The sequence below is a fragment of the Callorhinchus milii genome, unplaced genomic scaffold (genome assembly GCF_018977255.1).
Source record: "Callorhinchus milii isolate IMCB2004 unplaced genomic scaffold, IMCB_Cmil_1.0 Scaffold1, whole genome shotgun sequence".
NCBI classification, from domain to species: Eukaryota; Metazoa; Chordata; class Chondrichthyes; order Chimaeriformes; family Callorhinchidae; genus Callorhinchus; species Callorhinchus milii.
This window is the reverse complement of record NW_024704742.1, coordinates 51,150,551-51,174,933: the sequence shown is the minus strand read 5'-3', so window position 1 is coordinate 51,174,933 and position 24,383 is coordinate 51,150,551. Positions and strand designations below refer to the sequence as shown.

At 40.8% G+C, this 24,383-nt stretch overlaps 1 protein-coding gene across 1 annotated transcript in view; it reads left to right on the top strand.

The window, feature by feature from the left end:
• fryl (furry homolog, like) overlaps positions 1-24,383 on the top strand; it is a 164,999-nt gene that overhangs the window by 79,123 nt on the left and 61,493 nt on the right. The window contains exons 23-32 of the mRNA XM_007892728.2: positions 2,719-2,843; positions 6,870-6,927; positions 8,234-8,325; positions 10,673-10,845; positions 12,479-12,639; positions 12,933-13,043; positions 14,689-14,843; positions 15,369-15,468; positions 17,070-17,238; positions 21,203-21,462. Coding sequence (XP_007890919.1) covers positions 2,719-2,843; positions 6,870-6,927; positions 8,234-8,325; positions 10,673-10,845; positions 12,479-12,639; positions 12,933-13,043; positions 14,689-14,843; positions 15,369-15,468; positions 17,070-17,238; positions 21,203-21,462 — 1,404 coding nt within the window. The remainder of the gene's footprint in view (positions 1-2,718; positions 2,844-6,869; positions 6,928-8,233; positions 8,326-10,672; positions 10,846-12,478; positions 12,640-12,932; positions 13,044-14,688; positions 14,844-15,368; positions 15,469-17,069; positions 17,239-21,202; positions 21,463-24,383) is intronic.

The window sequence follows — 24,383 nt, the reverse complement described above, 5'->3', positions numbered from 1 at the left end:
AGAATTCAGTTATTTTTGTTGGAATTAATCAATGTAGAATCAATTGATTTTGTTGAAGATTAGAAATTCTATCAGTTTTAACTTTTTTTAATATAAAAAATTATCATTATCATCAGATAGCTTTACTCGGGAATTGGACAGGCTGATCAATCAAAGTGTGATTGAGAGAGTGAAAGAGTGGAGAGTGAAGATGTTTCAGAGCAACACCTGATCGATTCCTTTCCCCCCTCCCGCTCCTCCCTCGACTCCTCCCCACTGTTTTACCCCTCCACTCAGCAAGTTTGGGCTTGTTGCGAGTACCTCATCCACTCTGGGACAGAAATGCCAGATGACTGTATATTGCATCCAAAAACTTAGAGAATTGTTTCTCTGACAACCTGAACCTCTCCACAATCAGTACCATGAAAGGCTGACTAGCAACCCGTTCCAGAATATTGCTCCTTAAAGAACACTTTTGTCTACAATTGAATTCAATTCCAGTTGATTGGCTTATTGGACAACGTTCCCCTACTCAGCACCACAACTGATTGAAGACATCAGGGTGGCATTGAAGGAATTACGAGCTCTGTCTTCCCACTTAAGCGTGTTTCTCTGAAACATCTTCACTCTCCAGAGTGCCACAGTATTGACAATCACATCAATGATTACTTTGATTGATCAGCCTATCCAATTCCGGAGCAAAGCTATTTGATGATAATGGTAACCATCGTTTACCTTTAATAGCCTCATGAGCAACTGCCAAAGAGTAGCTTTTATGAATAGATTCACCTTCTGATCCCTCGGGTTCCTTTAGTTAACTTGTTGCATTGTAGAAAAGAATCCAGGACAAGCATCAATTTTTCCCCACAGTTATCACCTTTATCTGTGTCTTTCAAATACTACATCTTCAGTTGATAATCCAGTAGAAAAGTGAAGCTATAATTTCTCTTTGTAAATACTATACTGCGTAAGGAACTTCTGTGGTTTACTTAGTAACTTTCTAATTACATTCATAAATTTACTTGGATAAAACAAATTTTCTCAACAACAAGTTGCAATTGTATAGTCCTCTCCCTATCGAGAGGACATCCCAAGGCGCTGGATAATTGAGGGTTTGCACTCGAGCTGGGAGTTGAATTTGGATTTGGGAGGAGTGGGGCCAAAAGGTAATGGGGGAAAAATAACCGAAGGCATGGTCAACAATGGAGGTCTTGAGGCGGATCTTGAAAGAGTCAAGGCGTAGGAACTCTGGGATGGAGAACCAGAAAGTGGAGGCAGATAGGCCTGAGTGCTGATAGTGGGTCGGGCAGGGTGGGGGATGTGAAGCAGGACCCAATAGCTGTCCAGTGGAGGAGGTGGGATGATCGAGTTTAAGAAGGTCGCAGAGGATCTTGAACTGAATCCTCTGAGAGATGGAGAGCCAGGCGAGGACTGGGGTGATAGGCTCATCGAGCCTAGTGTAGGAGAGGACACGAGCTACAGAATCCTGGATGCTGTGCAGCATGTCGGGAAATTCAAAAAAATCTCTATATTAGTGTCTGATGTTCACTTAACATGACAGTGTTTGTAACATACTGCTATGCATCTATCTATCTTTCTTACTGCTTTTGTCATACTTTATAAACATTTCCAATTCACAAAATAAGTGCACGGACCTTTCTGATTTTACAGTCAAACAAATTATGGTTCGCTTCAGTTTTAATTTACTTTACTGCCATACAAAATGCTGGTTAAATTGAAAACGGTAATTTACTGCAGTGTAATCCTCTGCCAAGTGGAATGCTTTATATTCCCTGCATGGCAAGTTGTGTCAGGTCACAGCACGGATATGGTTTAAAGGACAGTCAAGAGTCAAATAAGGCACAAAAAATGCAAAACAAGTCATTTCAACTGAAAGCGATGCAGGGCGAGGAAGATACGACAGATTGTGAGAAAGTGGTGAATATGATCAATGGACATTGACAAAGCAGCCAACATGTAGAGAATAAATATAATAGAAACACAATAAAGGGAAACCAATAAGGAAGGAAATTGTTTCAGAGATAAAATAATAAGGGACCCATAGAACAAGAAAATAGTTATGTACAAAAAAGGCCTTTAGGCCTAGCAAAAGAAAACAAATATAATTTGAGGATACTAATATGCATCAGTGTTGTAATGTTGTGGAACTTTAAAATATGGTTTGGGATTAGAATGGTCTGAATGCTACAGAATTTTCTATTTAAGTATTAGCTACTACACTTAATAACAAAGGGATTGGACAGACAGAAAGCAGCACAAACTGAAGAAGGTTCAGTGATACATTTAACTCTTTGGTTCCATGAATGAATTTGCCTACATTTCTATTCTTGTACCACAGGGATTGCATTTTGAATATACAAAGTGGACATAGTTATCAAAATGCACTTGTTTGCCCAAAGAATGTCCAAATCATCTAAATTAGATGGGGCTAACTTTTTCTGGTTTCAATTGCCTTACTAATGTAGAGCTCATTTCTAGCAATGTTTGAAATGTCTCACACAGAGAATGTTCTATTTTATTAGACAGCATCCCTTGTCTTTATCGCGTGATATTTGTTGGTGTGATTTATATACTCTCATGATGTTTGGCAGTAATTATAGTTGCCTTAAATTAGATTTAAGAGCCAATCAAAGTGCCTCATCTGTTTAGACGTTGAAGAGTTATTAATGATTTTTGTGGATCAGTGAATAGCCATTAAAATATCTTTTGTCATTTCAGATTATTGGCATTCCGTCCCCTGCTTCATTGTTCAAGCTTATAGTTCCAATGATGCGCTCTGAGAGCATGGAAATTACAGAATCCCTTGTGCTAGGGCTTGGCAGGACCAACCCTGTAGCCTTTAGGTAAGATTTCATTGTGTAAATTTATTATTACAACTGTTTTTTGCATCAGCAAAACACATTTGGATACATTGACTAGGTTTCTTTGAATTATTTATAATCCTTGTGTTTGCTACCAAGATGTTAGGAGATTGTCCCAAAGCGCTTCACGGGATTTTCTGTCGTGCAGTTTCTGTGTCTTTGTAGACAAACACAGCAGGCAATTTGCATTTAGCAGTGCTCCACAAACAAGCTTGAATGAACAATATTCAATATGAGACGCCTAGAAAACGTGAAAAGCGCTATATCAAATGCAAGGATTATTATTAATACTATCCAGGGAATGTTTGGCCAGAACCCCGGAAGAAACTTCTCTTTTTGAATCATACAAGGGATCTTTAACATCCACCTGAACAGGCAGATAGAACTCATTTGAATGACGGCATCTCCAAAAATGCATCTCCTAGCTTCCAGCACTCTATTAGATGTCAGCCTGGATTACGAGTTTCATAATCCCGATATGGGGCTAGAATAGATAACTTTCTGATTCGGAGACGAGAATGATACCAACTGAACCAAGCTGACGCACAATTTATGTACTCCAGTCCAATCAATCCTATGTTCCTGCTCGTTCTCTTTACCTTTGTATGAGATGAAGATTAAAGAACTATAATTAAGTTAATAAGTGTGCTACCAATAAACTGACCTGACACGTAAAGGACGTTTACAAAGCAGTTCAGTTACAATGGGATTGTGCAGAAAAACTGAGTGTATTTGATGATTGTCTTTTGGGGGAAGTATGGGTCTTTCAAAGGCCAGGTAAACAATAAGATTCCTTAATGATTGTTTATCTACATTGGAAAAATCTAATTTCTTTACAGAATAAATCTTTTGATATTAAATATTGTGTAGTGTCAATCTGAAATAATTCAATTATTAAGAGAGCCTTTATTGAATCTTGAAATAGTATACACATAGATTAAAATATTTCTCTGGAGCTGTCAAATTGGAAGGATTGGGGAAAAACTGTTCTCCGTATTGACAGATGCCTCTGCTCCTCGTCTAGCTTCCTCATACTGGGATGCTAATCCACAGGTATTAGTTGCCTTCCAGTACCTGAACAATTGTTTAGTAATGAGGTTTGGCAGCCCACTGAACTGGAGAGGCCATCACAGCTGAGCCTGACCTCTCCTCACCCAGCTGACTTCACCTCACATAAACACTACCAGCAGAGGATGTTGTAGAGAGACCGGGAGCAGAAACCCCTGGAAAGGCCAGGTCAATCTAGCCTCCTCTGCAACCTGGCAAAGACTAGCAAACTCAGCACAGATCACGATTTGAAGTGAGCTGCCAGTCGAAGGCCGCAACTCTGTCCATCACTATTGGAGCTGACCTTCCAAGTCCAATTCATGTAGACGTTGATGTATGCAAAGCTAGTTCAAACCCACCCTACCTATATATTTTTTTAAATCTATCTTCACTCACACCGTATGTCCCAATTGAGTCATTCCCTATTTCAGTTGCATATCATCTTCTTTATTATATTAATAAAGATAAAATGTCTGTGTATCTGTCTGTGTTTGTCTGTCCGCCAAGAACGCAATAACCAACTGAAGTAGAGACATGGATTGCACCTCATCGTAAAGGTCTTGCATGGGGCAGTATCATATGCATTTTTTTGGGGATCTCCTATCGTCGTTGAGCTATATTAAAAAATCCTTTCATTAAGCCCCAAAATATGAGGTATACATGCTATTCTGCAACAGAGTAGCCATAAAGGAAATCACATTCCCTTCTGGAGAGATACTCTATACTAATAAAGACGAAATGTGTGTCTGTCCGCCAATAACACAATAACTGATTGACTTAGAGACATGATTTATACTTCATCGGAAAGGTCTTGCGTGGGGGAGTATCATGTGCATTTTTTGGGGTATCCCATCATTGATGAGCTATAACCCAAACAAGCTCATCACACATGTATAGCAATTTTGCTTAAGGTGTACACACAGTGTTTATGGCATGTTAAATGGTTTGTGAGTGGTATCACTGAAACCTACATTCCACATTTGATCCTTTGGTTGCAAGCGTAGTTACAACGGGCACAACTAGTTAGATAATAACATGATCTAACAGACCACTTGCTATTTAATGTTTTCAGTTTTATCATGCATATCAACTGATGTATTAAGGTAATTCAGGATTGGATTTTTTTAAGTATAAATGAATGGTTGAATTCGCAGATTGTACCATTCTTTTTTCTACGAGTACTCAGTCCAACACACTTTTTTCTCCTTTAATACATACTGGTTGCATTGATTTAGTTTGCCACTCCAGCATCATGGAGACAATCATTGGAACTGCTGATTAATGGTGTGAGCCTCTTCCTGATGTTTCCACGTATAGCTTGCCCTCGGGCAGATTATCTTTCAACTATATCGTGAATAATATATAATAATCCTTGTATTTGATATAGGATCTTATCACGTCAGTTGGATATCTCAAAGCGCTTCACAGGATTTACCGTGAAATTAAGTGACTGTACTTATAGGGGAATGAGGCAGCACAATTGTGCACAGCATTGTCCCACAAACAGCCATGCACCGAGTGCCCAATTTTATTTGGGAGATTTGTTTGCCAGGACACCCGGAGAAACTCCCTTCTCTTTTCGATTAGTGCCATGGGATCTTTAACGTCCACCTGAACAGGCAGACGGAACCTCGGTTTAATGTCTCATCTGAAGGACGGCACTTCCAACAATGCAACACACCCCTAGTACTGCAATGGAGTGTCATCTTAGACTTTGTGAGTTCAAGTCCCGGCATGGGATTTAAACCCACAACCTTCTGGCTCAAAGGCGAGAGTGCTTCCACTGAGCCTGGCTTTAAGCACAGAACTTGTTTTGTGATATCATTCCATATGCTACATGCCTGTGAATTCTGTCCTTGAACCCAGTTGGAGCCAGAACATTAGCAAACTAAGCATAGTGGGGGTTAGATCCTCGAGCCTTAATCCCGATGCTGCTCACCATTCCAAGCGACTTACTTGGCTGTTTTTCCATGTCATGCAAATTTCCAGGAAGCAGAATGTTCAAACTTTAATATATCTGGCACACACTTTGTACTTTTCAGTATCTGCCATTGATGATTGAGTTTCTTTAAAAGATGGTCAGCCTTGTAGCTGTTTGCAAAATTAGGGCAATTTGCTTCATTGGACTGTCTTTTGCTTTTGATAGTTTTTCAGCTTTTTGGATCAGTCTTTGAAATCCATTCTCTGCTGTGGTAATGAGTCCCAACACTGTGCTTTGTAAAGATCTGTGGATGGGAACTTGCCATCATCAGGGTATCACAAGAGCGGTTTAGACTTTAAGAAGATCTTATCCTTTTGATCTTATTCTTTCTGCTGAGATTTAGATTCTTTACGCTGGCATGTTCCTTTTTCCCAGTCCTTCCCATTTGACACCTCCAGAGAAATTCAGGAAAAAAAATTCTATATTCTTAACAGTTGCTTGTCAAATTAAGAAGATACTTGGCCTTGTTTAATGTGCTTGTCTACACCCTCATCTTATGCCATCTTTTATAAAGATGATGTACAGAATGCTATATGCAGTGACAGCAAATCTATAAGAAAATTACTGTATGACCAAAAAACATTCTGTGTATCTTGCATGATTTCATTGATCTCCCGGAACGAAATAAGCATAGGTTAGAAATGGAGCATTTGGAAAACAGTGCAGAAATTTTCAAATGACAAGGCATTAAACTATTTTCAATTAACTGTCTTCTGAGATGTTGGATAGATTCATCCCTGTAGAGTACTGTAGACCAAAGGAAACCTGGATTCAGCCACATAATTATATAGGTGTAAAATAATCAACCTCAGAAATGAAACCCTAATCTCTCACAACAAAAATGTTGATTACCTGAGTTCTACTGAATTTATTTTATAATAAAGAAAGGTATCATTGAACAGTTAACCAAGAATATAATTTTGATTTGGGGGATTTTAGTTTGCAAAGTTTGACTTGTAAAATGCTTTTTTTTTTTACAGAGACTTAATAGAAGAACTTCACCCTATTATAAAGGAAGCACTTGAAAGGAGACCAGAGGTAAACAATGACTGGCATGAGCTCACAGCTCAGTGATTCTCTAGTCATGTTTAGGAAGTTTAATTTTGTATACATTGTAGAGCCACATTATAACAGGATAGTTGTGAGCCAGGGTAGTTAAGCGCTCTGGGACATTACCCTGCGTGGGGGGTGCTTTATAAATGTAATTGTTGTCCATAAATCCCAACCAATGGTAAATGGAGCACAATCGCTGGTCAACATTTCACTGGACACAGGGAGCAAAAATTACAGACTTGCATGTCATCAGGTTGGTACTGATGTCAATTGATGCCCATGCAACAACATGCATTTTTATAACGCCTTTCACAAAGGGCAGCGTCCCGGTGCACTTAAGTGCATGCATTTTAGTGCGCTTAAAGGCGCAATAACTGACTTGTCGTTTTGGCCGAAACAACCTGCACTAAAGTGCTTACGGAGCTGATGAATACATTTTGGATTTTTGGGGTAAGTAAATATCAGGGTCCAAATGTTATAACTGAATTCTACTGTAGATAATTTTGTGTTGAAGGAATTAATGCAAAGTCAATTTGCAGGATTGAGCAGAGTGGGCAAAACGGGGAAGCCAATTATGACAATTTTTTTTAAAGAGATTATTACTCCCGGAAAAGTGCTCCGACAATTGACTAACAACCGGGTTCCTATTTACTGCTAGGTAAACATAGGCATGTGGAGTAAGGAAACTTGCCCAACATTTCGCCCTGCCGGGAATCAAACGTCTTTTGCTTGAGAGGCTCTAATCACTGAGCTACAGGACTCCTGCTAACAAGATTGGATTGGTTATTTTCAGCCGTACAATACAGTTTACATTATGTAGCACCTTTCATGTTGGGAGGATGTCTGAAAGTGCTTGACGATGCAAGCTGGGCACCTAAACTGACCAAACTGAGGGCATTGGGCAGAAAACAAAAATAACCAAAGGGTCCTTTTTGTTCAATAAAAAGCACAGTGACAATTTTTCTTTGTTTATTCAGAGAATATTCAGAGAACACATGGGTGTTATGACATTTAATCATGTGAACTGATCATATAATGTACAAGTTATTTGTGACAATTAGTGCGTTTGGATCACTTGGGTCCATGAATTTCAAATGTGATATCATTGAGATTCATCTGGTATTTATTCAATGACTAACTTTTGACATTTTCATTACTGTCGGTCTTTCGTGCTTAACATGATTTTGTTCATTTAGAAACAGATTACATATTGGTTTTGCTTGAATTAGCTGGAGCCTAGAATTTCAACACGCTGGCAGTGAGAGATTTTTGTCTTTGTTTTGTAATGTAGAACATGAAGCGACGCAGGCGTCGAGACATTTTGCGAGTGCAGTTAGTGAGGATATTCGAGCTGCTGGCAGATGCTGGTGTAATAAGTTACAGGTAAGAAATGGACAACCTAGTAAATTGCACATACTAGCAACATAATATTAACAAACTTGTTAAAGAAGCATTATCATCCTGACTCTCTTCATCAGAAAAATAGCACAAAGGTTTAACAAAATGTTTTCTCCTTAACCAGCTTTGTGACCAACATTGAAGAACGATCTTTCATTTAAAGTATACAGTTCCTAAATTAAGTGGAATTTTCTACCTCATTAGTGTCAGCTGTGGTATAGCTGAATTTATAATTGTCTGGTAGGTCATGTGCCTGTGTTTCAGACTTTTCGTCTTTCTGCAAACTGGTGCACTCCAAAGTAGGTGAAATACACTGGCTTATGCATTTAGCTTTTCTCACTTATCCCATCTCATTTTTAAGAATTTGGGATTACAGTACTAGGTCAGTTAACATTCCCATTAATTTCTTTTGACATTAATCTGGATTGGTTTATTGATCCGATTTAGACAACCTTTCTTGTTTTTGTTTTTCCCCCTAATGGAAGAACTGCTTTCATCCCACCATTCTGGGCTGAATTCAGACTTTATCCTAAGGGATGAAAGATTACACCCTGAACCATTGCATCACCAAATGATTCAGTGGTTCAGGGTACAATCTTTTATCCTTCAGAACAGAGTCCGAATTCAGCCCCGAATGATGGGATGAAAGCAGTTCTTAAATGGCGGCTTAGAATCCTTCACTAACCGTATTTAGATAACCTCACAGAGTGGACATGCTTCCTTATTACAAAACTCAGTTTTCAATTGGCACAAAAATGAGTTTTATTTTTTCAGATTCACATATGGCTAATACTTAATGTTTAAATTTTTATTTTATAAAAATGTGAATTGCTAGATTAGTAACAATTGTTTTTTAGCTAGCTGGAATTATTCATTATTTTAAATATGAAAGCTATGTTAGTTTGTTCTCAGGCCACATAAGGAAGTGGTCAAAGTACTGGGCTTAAAGATTTAACAAATGAGGAAAGAAAGGCTCAGGAAGGGAACATTTATTCTTTATGAGAAGCATTGTTTCCTGACATTGAAAAAAAAGGTTAGCCTGTGGTAGTGCACCTTCCTCTAACTAAGACTTGTGCATGGTTTTGTGTGAAAACCTCTGTGAATTATCGACTCCTAAGGATCATAAGTCATGATTCTTTAAATAATAATAATAATTCTTGCATTTGATATAGCGCTTTTCTTGTCTTCTAGATGTCTCAAAGCGCTTCACAGAATATGCTGTAAAGTGAATTGACTGTATATTTGTGGGCGAAATGCGGCAGCCAATTGCGCATAGCAGTGTCCCACAAACAGTCGCAGAGAACCACTCTGCTAGTGATTGCACTCATTCAGTTGGTTTAAATAAAGAGAATTTATATTTTGTAAGCATGGCTTTAAAATTTTGTAGGCACACTATTAGTACAAAAACCAAGAGAATTCTATGCAGTATGTAATAGATAATGTCAAAATTGTTTCAGAATTGTTATTTTCTTTAACGTTGTACATAAATTATTTAAAACCATGTACTCCAGGATTTATACAGCTTCCTTACAGTATCATCAATGGTATCCCTTTTAAAACAAAATATTCCCCAAAACAGTGATTCCTGTTAACATGAAATGTAGATAATTTGTTATGATCAGTTTTGGATCAGTTGCTGTTGTACTGCAGCCAATGTCCATCTATCCCAAATTTCAAGTGATCAGCTGAAAGTGCTTTTGTATTTAGTTGCTATTTGACACAAGTCAATCATTCTGGTGATAAATGAAAAAAAATGTCTTGGCCAATTAGCCAATTCAGGCACAGCAATGTCCCTTAAACAGCCATGAAATGAATGACCAATTTTATCTTGTGTGTTGTCAGCTTGGACACCTTGAGAAATCTGTTCTCTTTTCAAATAGTGCCTGCCTCCCTATACCCACTGATATATGCAAAGCTTCCCCTTTGGTTTTAGACCAACAACAAATACATCATTTGAGATATATTTCATGATCTCTTTTGGGAGTCATTTAGTCGCATTTTTTTCTTTTGTTTAGAGCTGTACCATTTGAAATGTTTAAACTTGTGCTGCCAGGCACCTAGGATGCTTATTGTTGTCCAATGATATGTTAGTTTCTGATCGTCATGGGATAGTTACTCTTTATTAGACTGGAGCAATTTTTTATAAGTCACTTATAAGGTGGCTCTTTCTGGAGTGTGATTTGACTGCTAGAATCAGTAGTTGGATTTTGATACTAACTTTACAGCCTTACATAAATGTTACACTAAATTTCTGGTTATAATAAGAATCATAAGTTGTGTGGTAATTGTTTTCCTTGTTCTTGATTTTCTTCTATATTTTCCCTTTTATCAGTACAAGTGGAGGCCTTGATAATGAAACACATTCCCTCAATAACACTCTGTTGGAGTACGTTGATCTGACGAGGCAGCTGCTTGAAGCGGAGAATGACAAGGACTCTGACACATTAAAGGATATCCGTTGCCATTTTAGTGCCTTGGTGGCCAATATCATACAAAATGTCCCAGGTATATAAAAATATTGAATGAATTAGCTACTAATTACATGAGGATAATTGTGCTTGAGTGTAGGAACGCATTATATCAGATACATGATTCAGATGTTATACAATGGACAACAACAAGGTTTGGAAATTGGAAAAAGTAACCAAACATAATAAGAATATTCCTTGCATTTGACATAGTGCCCTATCACGTCATTGAGACATCTCAAAGAACTTCACAGGATATATTAGAAAGTGGATTAACTTTTGTGGGTGTATTTTATTCTGCAGATTATTTTATTGTGTATTTTGTTGTGTTATTTCTGCAGATTCATGCTGCTTTTCGGTGGCTATCACAACCTTTTTAAACTTTTTAAAACCTTATGTTTTATAAATTGTAGCTGAGTTTGGAGTAGCATTAACTGCAATTTTTGATTTCACTGAGGCAGTGTTCTTATTACTAAATCTCAAAAAATCCTAAACTCAGTCAATCTATCATACGAAGCCAAACTAACGAATGCCAAGGCTGTTATTTGTAGTCGAAGCCAAGCATTGCCACTGAAGCAGCTGTTACTTTTTGCTACACATTCCATTAATATTGTGCAGTGTTTGCACTTCTGGTGCACATTAACTATTTCATTCACAGTTATTATGGCGATTTGAAGATGTAGACCTATTTCAAAAGTATGAAAGCCTCGTCCACAAACCAAGTATAATCTACCATCAAGGACTCTGTTCGATGTACTTAATGTATTTAATTTCCTAAATAAAAGTAACCATAGATAGTCTCCATTCCCAAATTTAATTAATTAATTGTGGAGCCCTGTAGCTCAGTGGTTAGAGCACTTGCTTTGCAAGTGAGAGACCTGGGTTCGATTCCCGGCAGGGTGAAACCTTGGGCAAGTTTCCTTACTCCACATGCCTGATGATAATCCCTCAAAAAAACAATAATATTAAAAAATGGTCATTTCAATCCACGACTGTTTGTGGGACACTGCTGTGCACAATTGGCTGCCGCATTTCGCCTGCAAATATACAGTCAATTCACTTTATAGTCTATTCTGTGAAGCGCTTTGAGACGTCTAGAAGACGTGAAAAGCGCTATATCAAATGCAAGGATTATTATTATTAAGCAAAGCTCCAGATTCATTCTCACTGAACCCTAGGCTGCTGCTTTATACAGATGACACTATACCTTCCCTCACCCCACGCTGCTGCCATCAGTTGACTACAGTCAAAGTAAACAGCAACAAAACATAGGGTTGTACATTCAGGCATGCAGCTGGAAAAGAACTGAGTTTATTTAAACAGTCAACCTCTGTCCTGAAATATATTACAGTATTTTAAAAGAAAGCTTCTGAGATTTTGCAGCTATTTGTTTGTGAGAACTTTTTCACTTGAATTGAGCATTCCCCATGGGCCATTGAGATTAATATGTTCTAGTTGAGCCTTTATATATGGGTGTTGAGAGTTGAACTCCAGTATTTACCGTGTTGATATCTGACCTCAGGTAGAGAAAGTAGATTTTGCCAAGTGTTTATCATTTATGCATTAGATCACACTCTGTTTAAATTGTTTTAATGTTTACAGGTTTAGGTGTTAAGACTTTACAATGCTTAATGTATCTAGCAGACACTGATTCTTCTCTTTCTTTCCAGTGCACCAACGCAGGGCTATATTTCCTCAGCAGAGTCTTCGCCATAGTCTGTTTATGCTGTTCAGCCACTGGGCTGGTCCTTTTAGCATTATGTTTACTCCCCTGGACCGATACAGTGATAGGAACATGCAAATTAACAGGCACCAATATTCTGCATTAAAGGTAAAAAAAAATTGCTGATTATAGCTCACTGTAAAACTCATGGTGTTTTGTTGAAGTTATTCATTATATTATTATTGAATGTGTCATTTTGCCATTTGAAAATATATTAAATATGTCAAATAAGAATCCATTTCTTATTTGACATAGTTAATATATTAGAATTCTTAGCAAAATATCTAATATAATTCCTATTAGTTTATCCTGCTCATATAACCAAAAATTATGGTGTTCCAAATGAATGTTATTTCCACAGCATAAATTTTATTTATTAACTTTGTTTTTCATTCCTAAAGGCTATGTCAGCTGTACTATGTTGTGGGCCTGTGTCTGATAATGTAGGTCTGTCATCAGATGGTTACCTATACAAGTGGTTGGATAATATCCTGGATTCCCAAGACAGAAAGGTAAGAAATGTGAGGGGGGCATCTTAACTGAGTCACGTAGGTTAAACAGTGAGTTTCACCTTTAGTCTACACCAGATCATTCATTTTCATTACGTGTCCAGTCTCTGTTATTAATGAGATTGCACCAGCACAGATAGGATATGAAGTCAGGTCAGGAAAATACAGCAGATGAATTAATGCTCCTCCACACACGCATGCCCTGCTTCACAGTGACACTTCCACACACAAATAGGACTAATGTGAAGATTTGGCTCAATACATTGCAAATGTTGACCTATTTCCCACTGACTAATTACAAAAAGGTTCTTTGTTCTCTCGAGTTCCCACAAACTGCAGTTGGTTCTGAAGGAAATCTATCTGTAGTAAATTTAAAAACACAGGTCAACTTATTCATGTCCACCCACAAATTATTTGAATTATTTGTGAAGAGGTAGTTGGGATGCTTCAATTTCTCTTGGGTCAGGGAGGAAGAATCTAGTCAGTGAAACATGAAAAATGCTGCCTTAGGCGAGGTGCTGGAAGTTTCCATGGAGCCCTTGTTCTAAAATAATTTTAACAGTTTTCAATCAATTCCATCAGGCCTTAGTAGTGAGTGAGGAGGGTGTTTATCTTACTCCTCCGTGCAGTTGCTGGTGTCATTCCCAGCAGAATCTAATGTGCTTCATTGGTTTCATTAGCATGTCTCTAGTGGGAGTTTCCTCATAAATGGAACATTGGATAATTGTCTTCATTTGTTCTCATTTTCTCCCTTTGCACATTAAAGCGACTAGATTGTTTATTTTGTGTTAGTATGCTGCTTCTAATTTTACGGTTACCAACTTATTATGATGTTTAAATTCCTTTTTGTAATAAACCACACCCTTATTTAATTTCTTGAAATTAAGATAATTGAAGGTGGTGGATTACAACGCCTTGGGACGTCCTCCCGACGTGAAAGGCGCTCTATAAATGGAATCTTGTTGTTGTTGTTGTTGTACATGGCTCAGTTGGCAGCACTCAGCGTGGCTCAATTGGTTGCACAGAAGGTTATGGGTTCAAGCCTCATGTTGGGATTTGAGCTCACAGCTAAAACTCCAATACAGTACTCGCAACTGCTGCACTGTCAAAGGTGTTTTCTTTGGTCAAGATATTAAATTGAAGTCCTGTGTACCTATTCACTTTGGAGATTAAGATCCTGTTATGTTGTTTGAAAAGTGAAGTTTCTCCCAGTGTTCAAAATCCTCTAGATTAATTGGTACAAATATTAGCTATAATAAGTCACATGATAGTAAAATGCTTGAAGATGTTTTGACAAGAAGCATTCCAAAAGTTCTTTATTTTCTTAAATGTAAAACAGTTCAAAAATATTAGAATTTAAAATATTTGAATTCAAGATCAATGAATTAAAACCAAATAATGGCAAAGATACAGAATAATATCGTTTTGTACTGAAAAATAAGTTAAAGTGTGCTACTTAATAAAGTACATTGAAGATATTAGTTATTTTCATGACGAGACAAGAGAGTAATGGTAAATCCTGTTAATATTGAGAAAAATATTTTAATTGAATTAATTCTGATTTTAATTGGCAGGATGGTTTTATAAAAATCTCATATAAAGCTATTGTATTTGTATTGATTGCTTGTTTTGTTTTTGTCTGCTTCAGGTTCACCAGTTAGGTTGTGAGGCTGTCATGTTGTTATTAGAGCTGAATCCAGACCAGAGTAACCTGATGTACTGGGCTGTGGATCGATGCTACACGGGTTCAAGACGGGTGGCAACTGGCTGTTTCAAGGCAATAGCCAATGTATTTCACAACAGGTACAAACTCGATTCTTTGTGCTCTGTACAGGAAGCCAGCGATCACTCTCACAAACTTTACCAGTAGTCGTTGACACTCCGGGAGGCCTCCTGAGCATGCTCGCTGTACACCAGAAATATCACCAACCTCTTTTACTGCACATTTGGTCATCTCTTCCCTCCCCATCATCTTCAGCCCCAACCTCCATCTTAGGTGCCCAGCCAGCTGTGTTAAGCACTTTGAGACATCCTGCGATGTGGGAGGCACTAAATAAATGTAAATTGTCCTCTTTGTTTTATTTCCTCCTTTTACAATTCCAGCCGAGTGTGGAGCATAGAAGTAAAACAATTCTGTACATTCAAGCTATCATTAAATTACCATGGTTGTATAGAGAATCTGGCACATGTATTTGTAAACTAAGATATTTGACTATTTCGGATTTTGTTTTTGTGCACCTCATGTACATTAATCATAAGATTAAATAAAAGTTTTTTTTATATATATCGCTAAATATAACAATATGAATATTTGTAACTTTCTCCCAGGGATTACCAGTTTGACACTGTGGCTCTTCTGAACCTGATACTTTTCAAAGCTGCCGATTCATCCAGAGAAATCTATGAAGTTGCCATGCAACTACTGCAGGTCTGTGAACCATTTGATATGAAACATCTCGAGACTTAATCCTTGGAGGATTGAATGTACTGTATATCCCTCAGAATGTTTGCTTTCAGTTACAAAGCCATAGGGAATTATTTTAAAGCACATTTGAATATTCACTGAAATGTCAGTGTTTGAGAAATGTATAGATCCATAAACATTACATAAAGCACAATTATCAAATTTGGTTAGCACTGGAACTATCTGCCTTACACCCAAGATTCTTGTTCTTGACATTGATGCAGAACGAAACATTGGGCACGTTTCTGTATTCCATACACCTCTGTTTACCTAGACATAAATAGGAACCCAGTTGTTAATCGATTGGCAGATCGCTTTTCTGGGGGTAATAATCCCTTCAAAAAAATAATAATAATAATTTGGTCACTCAGTCCAAGACTGTTTGTGGAACACAGCTATGCACGATTGGCTACTGCGTTTCGCCCACAAAATATACAGTCCATTAACTTTACAGTGTATTCATTGAAGCGCTTTGAGCCATCTTGAACACGTGATACAGTGCTATATCAAATGCCAGGATTATTATTGCTATTCTTGCTTTAATAACTTTAAAATGTTTCTTTTTTATTTTGCTTTCCATATAACAGGATTAACCTTGTTACAAAGAATTTCCTCAGTGATGCTTTTCAAATAGTGTAGATGCAGCACCAAGCCAATTTGAAGTTTAAAGTATTAAAGTATTACACTTTGTTAATGGAGTTAGTGAATTATGTGCTCTTTAGTGTGAAGGGCAGAGGAATTAACCATTTTTTTTCTCTCTTCCTGCATCATAGCCTCAAATCAGGGAAAGCTCATGTTAAATGCAGTTGTAATCTCTCTATAATGACCCAGTAATATGTTTCAATCTCATACCTCTGCTTCATCCATGTGGAATCCTCTTTTCCAGCACTTGCCGCTAATGATTTCTGTCTCATGTTGTAACTATAATTTGAATATCGCATTGAAATAGAACTAGTAGCAACATAAATTCAGTGCCTAACTCACAATCTGAAACTGGTGAATCCAGAATGGACATACCATTTAGGGATTCCAAAGCGATATTGTGCTGACTACATTACTACAGCACAATGTACCACCGACGGATTTATTTTGAAACGAGTCAGTAAAATAACCACAGCATCCAAAACAAAGTGCAAACAAAGCACTTTAATAATTTCAATGACTTACAGAGGAATTGTTTAACCTTTTTAACAAGTTCAGTGCTCTAGTAATATTTCTGAAAAATGATAATGGTTGATGAAAAATTGACCAATGTTTGCTTAACAAATCTTGCAGTCTATTGATTGGGAGTGTACTTCTGTTATCTATAAATATCCTTTTTCAATATTCTTTAACGCTCAGTGAAAAATATGAGCCCCTTATAAATTGCCAATTGCTTTTATAACCTAATTGGTGATATGAGTGCATATTTGGAAAAAGGTAATTTTTTTCAAATGTGCACAATCCAAATTAGGTTTTGACTTTAAGAAATCATTTGCACACTGAAGTTCATTCAAATTACAGATTGTTTATATTGCAGTTTTTTCTAATTTTTAAGTTGCAATTGTTGTTCGTCCTTCTTGCAGATCTTGGAGCCCAAGCTATTTCGCTATGCCACCAAGCTCGAAGTTCAACGGACGGATGGGATATTAAATCACCCTTCTCCGCTGCCACATCTCTATTCTGTTTCCTATTATCAACTGTCGGAAGAATTGGCCAGAACTTACCCAGAACTCACACTGCCAATCTTCTCGGGTATAATATAAAGTGTATTTCTCATTAGCTTCCATGGAAATATTTGGTTACATATACAAGACCTTTCCTTCATATACAGTTTTCCTTGCTGATTGGGCATTCTCCTGACTTGAAAGGCACTATACAAATGTAATTTTGTTGTTATTCCTGGATAACGAGCATGCAAATCTGACTTGTCGAACTTTTAAATCTGTTTTAAGATTTGTATATTATTCTTGGAGCCTTCCATTCTTGGAGCGGGATAATGCCATCCACCTGACCGCTCGCTCCCGGTCCCCGCGTGCGCACTATGGCTGCCGCTTTGACCCGAGCCCCCTCACCCCCTCCCTCCCTCCCCCCTCCTCTCTCCCCCCAAACCCTCCCCCTCTCCATCTCTCCCGCTCTCTCCTCCTCTCTCTCCGTCCCTCTCGTCTTCTATCCCCACTTGACCCTCCCACAACCTCCCTCTGTTCCAGTCTGGGAATCCTCCGCCGGGCTCACCGCGGCACTCGGCGTTGGCTGTCCAGCAGCAGCCACACCGACTGCCCCATTCCCCACCACACTCGCCAGCCACCCCGGACACAGACCCGGGGAGTCAACCTCTCCTCCCTCATCCCCATTCCCCCACCCCTGCCTCACAACCTGGACCCCCCTCCCCTCCCACACACCCTTCTGTCAACCGCTCCCTCCACATCGGACTGCAAAATGTCCGCTCCCTCTGCAACAAGGCCCTGGTCATCAACGATCTCATCCTTGATGAGAACGTTGATATCATGGCCTTGACAGAAACGTGGCTCACCCCAGGCGACACCTTCCCCCTCACGGAGGCCACGCCACCCGGCTACACCTCCCACCACATCCCCCGCCCCAACCGCCGTGGCGGTGGTGTTGCCCTTATCTCAAGGACACCACTTGCCCTATCCCCCTACTCCTCTGGCTCTTTCCCCTCCTTCGAGCACCTCACCCTCTCCCACCCCTCATTCCTCTCCCTTAAAATCCTCCTCCTCTACCGGCCCCCTAAAACCTCTCCCACCTTCATCTCTGACATTTCAACACTCCTCACATCTCTTTGCCTCTCCTCTGATCGCCTCATCATCCTGGGCGACTTTAACCTACACTTCACCCCCTCCTGCTCCATCTCCACAGACTTCTCTTCCCTGCTCTCCTCACTCAACCTTTCCCTACACATAAACTCCCCCACTCACAGTCACGGCCACCCACTCGATTTGGTGATCACCCGGGGCCTCAGTGTCTCGGATGTCACTATTACCGACAAGGCCATCTCCGACCACTACTTCATCTCCTTCACCACCTCCACCCCCCTCCCCACCTCCACCAGACCCACCACCATCTTCTACCGCCCTTGGAAGAAGTTACCCCCACAATCCCTAACCGATGCCTTGGAGTCCTCTGAACTCCTCTCCCTCTGGCCTTCAACCCTCACCGACCCCTCTTCTCCTCTCTCCCTCCTCCACAATATCCTCTCCTCCACACTCGATACTCTTGCCCCCATCACTTCCCGCACTGTCTCCTACTCCCGCTCCTCCCCCTGGTACACCACCCACCTCCGCTCACTGAAATGCCAGGTGCGGGCTGCTGAGCGCACCTTTGTCAAATCCGGCTTAACGGTCCACCGACAAATCTGGCTGGACCTCCTCAAAATTTACCGCTCCACTCTAGCCTCGGCCAAGTCGTCCTTCTACTCCAGGATAATCCTGGAGGCGAAGAACAACCCCAGGCTACTGTTTTCCACCACATCCCGACTCCTCCGTCCCCCCCGCCACCCCGCGCAGGTCATCTCCTCCAACCTTCACTGCGAGGAGATGCTGGATTTCCTTGAATCCAAGATCAAGGGAATCCGCTCCGCGGTCACTTCCCCTCCAACTTCCACCCACCACCCACCCCTTCCCTCCCACACTCCGACTCCTACCCATCCTCCCCTACACACCTTCGTACCCGTTTCCCCACCCTCTGTCACTGAACTCATCCTATCCCTAAAACCAACCACCTGCTCCCTTGACCCCATCCCCACTCCACTCCTTATCTCCCAGCTCCATTTTCTTGCCCCACACATCACTGACATCATAAACCTGTCCCTCTCCTCTGGCTCTGTCCCCATTCCATTAAAAACTGCCATCATCACGCCCACCCTGAAAAAACCCTCCCTTGATGCGTCGCAGCTATCAAGCTACCGGCCCATCTCCAACCTCCCCTTTCTCTCCAAGGTCTTGGAAAGAGTTGTCGCCTCCCAACTGCGCTCTTTCCTCTCCACCCATTCTCTTTTTGAACCCCTTCAGTCAGGTTTCCGTGCTGCTCATAGCACAGAAACTGCCCTGGTCAAGGTCACCAATGATATCCTGACCATCTGTGACCAGGGCTCCCTCTGTCTCCTCGTCCTCCTCGACCTATCGGCAGCATTCGATACGGTCGACCACGCTATCCTACTCCACCGCTTGTCCTCCCACCTCAACCTTCAAGGCACTGTCCTTGAATGGTTTAGCTCTTACCTTTCCCACCGTCTTCACTTCGTCTCAACGAATGGCTTCTCCTCCACCCCCCGTACTGTCTCATGTGGTGTCCCTCAGGGCTCTGTCCTCGGTCCCCTCCTCTTCACCCTCTATATGCTCCCCCTCGGTGACATCATCCGCAAACATGGGGTTAACTTCCACATGTATGCGGATGACACCCAACTCTACCTTTCCTCCTCTACTCTCAACTCCACGACCACCGATGTCCTGACAGCCTGCCTGTCCGACATCGAGTCCTGGACGAGAGACAACTTTCTTCAGCTCAACGTGCGAAAAACCGAGGCCCTCCTGATTGGCTCACGTCAGCGCCTCCGCACCTCAGGCGCTGACACCATCAGCATCCAAGGCTGCACTCTCCACCTCTCAAAGCCAGTCAGGAACCTCGGCGTTTTGTTCGACCCTGAGCTGTCCTTTCTCCCTCACATCCGCACCACAACTGGCACCGCCTTCCATCACCTCCGGAATATCGCCAGATTACGGCACTACCTCACCCCTCACGCTGCTGAAACCCTGGTTCACGCCTTTGTCACCTCAAGGCTGGACTATGGGAACTCTCTCCTCGCCGGCCTTCCCGCCACCTCCCTCCACAAGCTGCAGGTCATTCAGAACTCTGCAGCTCGTGTACTGTCCCGCACCAGGCTTCGGGACCACATCACTCCCACCCTCGCTCGCCTCCACTGGCTCCCCATCCCCCAGAGGATTGAATTCAAGATCCTCATCCTCACCTACAAGGCCATTCACGGCCTTGCTCCCTCCTACCTCTCCAACCTACTATCCCCCTACCTACCTGCCCGTACCCTCCGTTCCTCTGGCTCCGGTCTGCTCCACGTCCCCCGCCCCAACCGCCCTACTATCGGTGGTCGGGCCTTCAGCCTCTCAGCCCCGAGGCTCTGGAACTCCATCCCCCAGTGCCTTCGCCGCCTCCTCCCTCTCCTCCTTCAAGGCCGGTCTCAAAACCTTTCTCTTTGACCGTGCCTTCAGCTCCCCTCTCGACTCTCTACCCCCTCCTCGCTCCCTCCCTTCCCTCCCCTCACCCTGACCATTTCCCCCTCCTCTCTCCCTCCCTTCCCTCCCCTCACCCTGACCATTTCCCCCCTGCTCGGGTCATGACCCAACTGTGCAGCGCCTTGGGACGTCCTCCTGACGTGAAAGGCGCTCTATAAATGGAATCTTGTTGTTGTTGTTGTTGTTCCAGCTAGTATGGTCTTCCAGCCTGGCATTGTTTTTGGTAATAAAATATGTAGAGTATAAAATAAACATGTAAAAGGATTCAGAAATTGTAGGGAAACAATCCGATTGGTCAGTCCTTGCATGATATCGCTTCACACAAATTATAGGTTGTTACCCGAAACCTTTTATTTGTAAATGCAATCTTGGCGATGATACAAATTTTTTTCGCAAGATGTGATGTGATTTTATATCACACTGAAGCAATATTCTGTTTTTAACCTTTGCAGAAATCAGTCACAGAATCCAAACAGCACACCCTGCTGGTCGGCAAGTGATGCTGCATTACCTTCTACCCTGGATGAATAATATTGAACTGGTAGATTTCAAACCACTGTCTTCAGCCAGGAGGATGGATGAATCTGATGAAGGTTACTTGAAGGACAGAGAGATGATGACGAACAGCAGGCGCTGGCTAAAAGGAGAAGGCTGGGGATCACCCCAGGCTACCACCATGGTGCTAAACAACCTGATGTATATGACAGCAAAAGTACGTGGGTTCTCATTAGATTCTCCACTTGCAACGTTAATAACAATATTGCCAAAAAACAAATATTACATATTTATAAATATATATTAAATGTTTCACAGCTTGGAAAAATATTAACATATAAGTTTTGCAACTCTTGTTTTAAATGTCATTAAATGAGCTGTGTTTCTTAATATAAAATACTTTTTTTAAAAAATTAAATGTAATACCAGCCGTGTTTCCCACCAAATCTGTATTTCTGAGGAATGGATTGAGCCTACAGGCCTATAGAGTGTGCCTATAGCATCAGTTCACTGTTTTATCAGCTAACTTGAGGGCTGAATGATGGAGGAAGGTGATTCAGATGGATTTTAGTATTCATTCTCTTAATTCTAAATATATAAAATAAAAAGTTTCAAAGTCTGTAATTTTTACGAAGGGAGTTGTTTTACATTAACATTTTTAGATAGCATTCAATTCCTTTAATAATAGCTAAAACAATTGAACATGTGTGTTCAGTTCTGATGAAGGGTCGTGGACCAGAAAACAAAGCATAACATTGCAGGAGTAGGCCATTCGGCCCTTCGAGCCTGCCCCACCATTCAATCATGGCTGATCTTCTAATCTAACTCCAGTTAATAACCGGACCCTGCCTTATCCCCATATGCCTCAATCCCTTTTGCAATAAAAAATTATCTATCTCAGTCTTGAATATGTTCAAGGAATGAGAGTCAACAGCCCTTTGGAGTAGTGAGTTCCATACATTCACCACCCTTTGAGTGAAGAATTTCTTCCTCAAATCAGTACGAAAGGGCTGACCTCTGATTTTAAGGTTGTGACCCCTGGTTTTAGTTTCTCCAACCAGGGGAAACAATCTCCCACTATCTACTCTATCATGCCCTTTGATGATCTTATAGGTTTCTATAAGATCCCCTCTAATTCTTCTATATTCTAGAGAATATAGGCCCAAATTGGTCAGCCTATCCTCGTAACTCATCCCCTTCATCCCTGGCACTAATCTAGTAAGTCTACGCTGCCACCCCCTCCAAGGCAAGTACATCCTTCCTTAAATGAGGAGACCAAAACTGCACACAGTATTCCAGGTGTGGTCTCACCAGGGCCCTATACAGTTGCAGCAAGACTTCCCTACTCTTATACTCTAATCCTTTCATAATGAATGCTAACATACCGTTCGCCTTCCTAATTGCTGCTGCACCTGCAGACTAACTTTCTGTGATTGGTGTACAAGGACACCCAAGTCCCTCTGGACGCCAACACATTCCAACCTCTCCCCTTCTAGACAAAAAACCCTCTCTACTGTTTTTGCTACCGAGGTGGATGACTTCGCACTTCCCTACATTATACTTCATCTGCCACCTACCTGCCCAATCACCTAACCTATCTATATCTCGCTGCATTTTTTTAATGTTGTCCTCTGTGTTGACACTTCCTCCTAGTTTTGTGTCATCCGCGAATTTAGATGTATTAACTTCGATGTCCTCTTCTTGATCGTTGATGTAGATGGTAAATAGCTGAGGCCCAAGGACTGATCCTTGTGACACTCCACTAGTCACATCCCGCCAATCTGTAAAGGACCCGTTTATCCCTACTCTTTGTTTCCTACCCGTTAACCATACCCAATCCACGTTAATATGCTCCCCCCAATTCCATGGACCCTTATCTTTTGGACTAACCTTTTGTGCGGCACCTTATCGAATGCCTTCTGGAAGTCCAAATAGACCACATCCACTGATTCACCCTTATCTAGTTTACTGGAAATGTCCTCAAAAAACTCTGAGATTTGTCAAACATGACTTCCCTTTTGTAAAGCCATGTTGACTTGGCCTAATTATATTGTGCTCCTCTAAATACCACACTACCACATCCTTAATCAACGATTCTAAAATTTTTCCTATCGCTGATGTGAGACTAACTGGCCTATAGTTCCCCATCTTTTCCTTTCCACCTTTTTTAAATAATGGAAACGTTGACTCACTTTCCTTTCTCCATAGATGCTGCCTGACCTGCTGAGTGTTCCCAACGACTTCTGATTTTGTTTTCATGTGTGTTAGCTTGCCTTATTCACAAGTTTAATTATAATAAATAATAATAATCCTTGCATTTGATATAGCGCTTTTCACGTCGGGAGGACGTCCCAAAGCGCTTCACAGAATACACTGTAAAGTGAATTGACTGTATATTTGTCGGCGAACGTGGCAGCCAATTGCGCACAGCAGTGTCCCACAAACAGCCATGAATTGAAAATGGCCAATTTATTATTGTTCTGTGTTTTGGAGGGATTATTATTAGGTGTGTGGAGTAAGGAAACTTGCCCAAGGTTTCACCCTGCTGGGAATTGAACTCAGGTCTCTCACTTGCAAAGCGAGTGCTCTAACCACTGAGCTACAGGACTCCATTGTGATTAATTGTGATAATTTAAAATTGTTAAACCTTTGTGGCTTGGTGCAGAAACTTCAAATAGCTTAGTTTCCTTTCTCCAAGCAGAGTGATGATACAAATGCTGAAGAGATTTTCTTGTGATCCTGTATAATATGTTTTTAGTTTTTCAATACCTCCAGTGAAGACGTTAGCAGTAGCACAAACTCAATGGGCCAAATGGCCAACTTCTGTGCAGTAACTAATTATATGATTTATGTAATATTTTTAAAGACCCCATACATAAATTACATTTTGGCATTACTAAAAGGGTGGGAGGGAGGGAACCTTATCATTTTTTCTCATCCAAGTGATTGCCCCACCCACCTCTTTTCCTGTTCATGTTTCAACCATAACAGCTAAATCCAAATCTGTCCTCACCAAATCTCAATAGTGCATCTTCCAGCACGAAGCTAATGGATAATGATCGGGCAGAAACCCTGACTGATTCACCCCCCGCCCCCCATTTGAACATGAGGATACTAAAACTAATAATCTTACCGCAA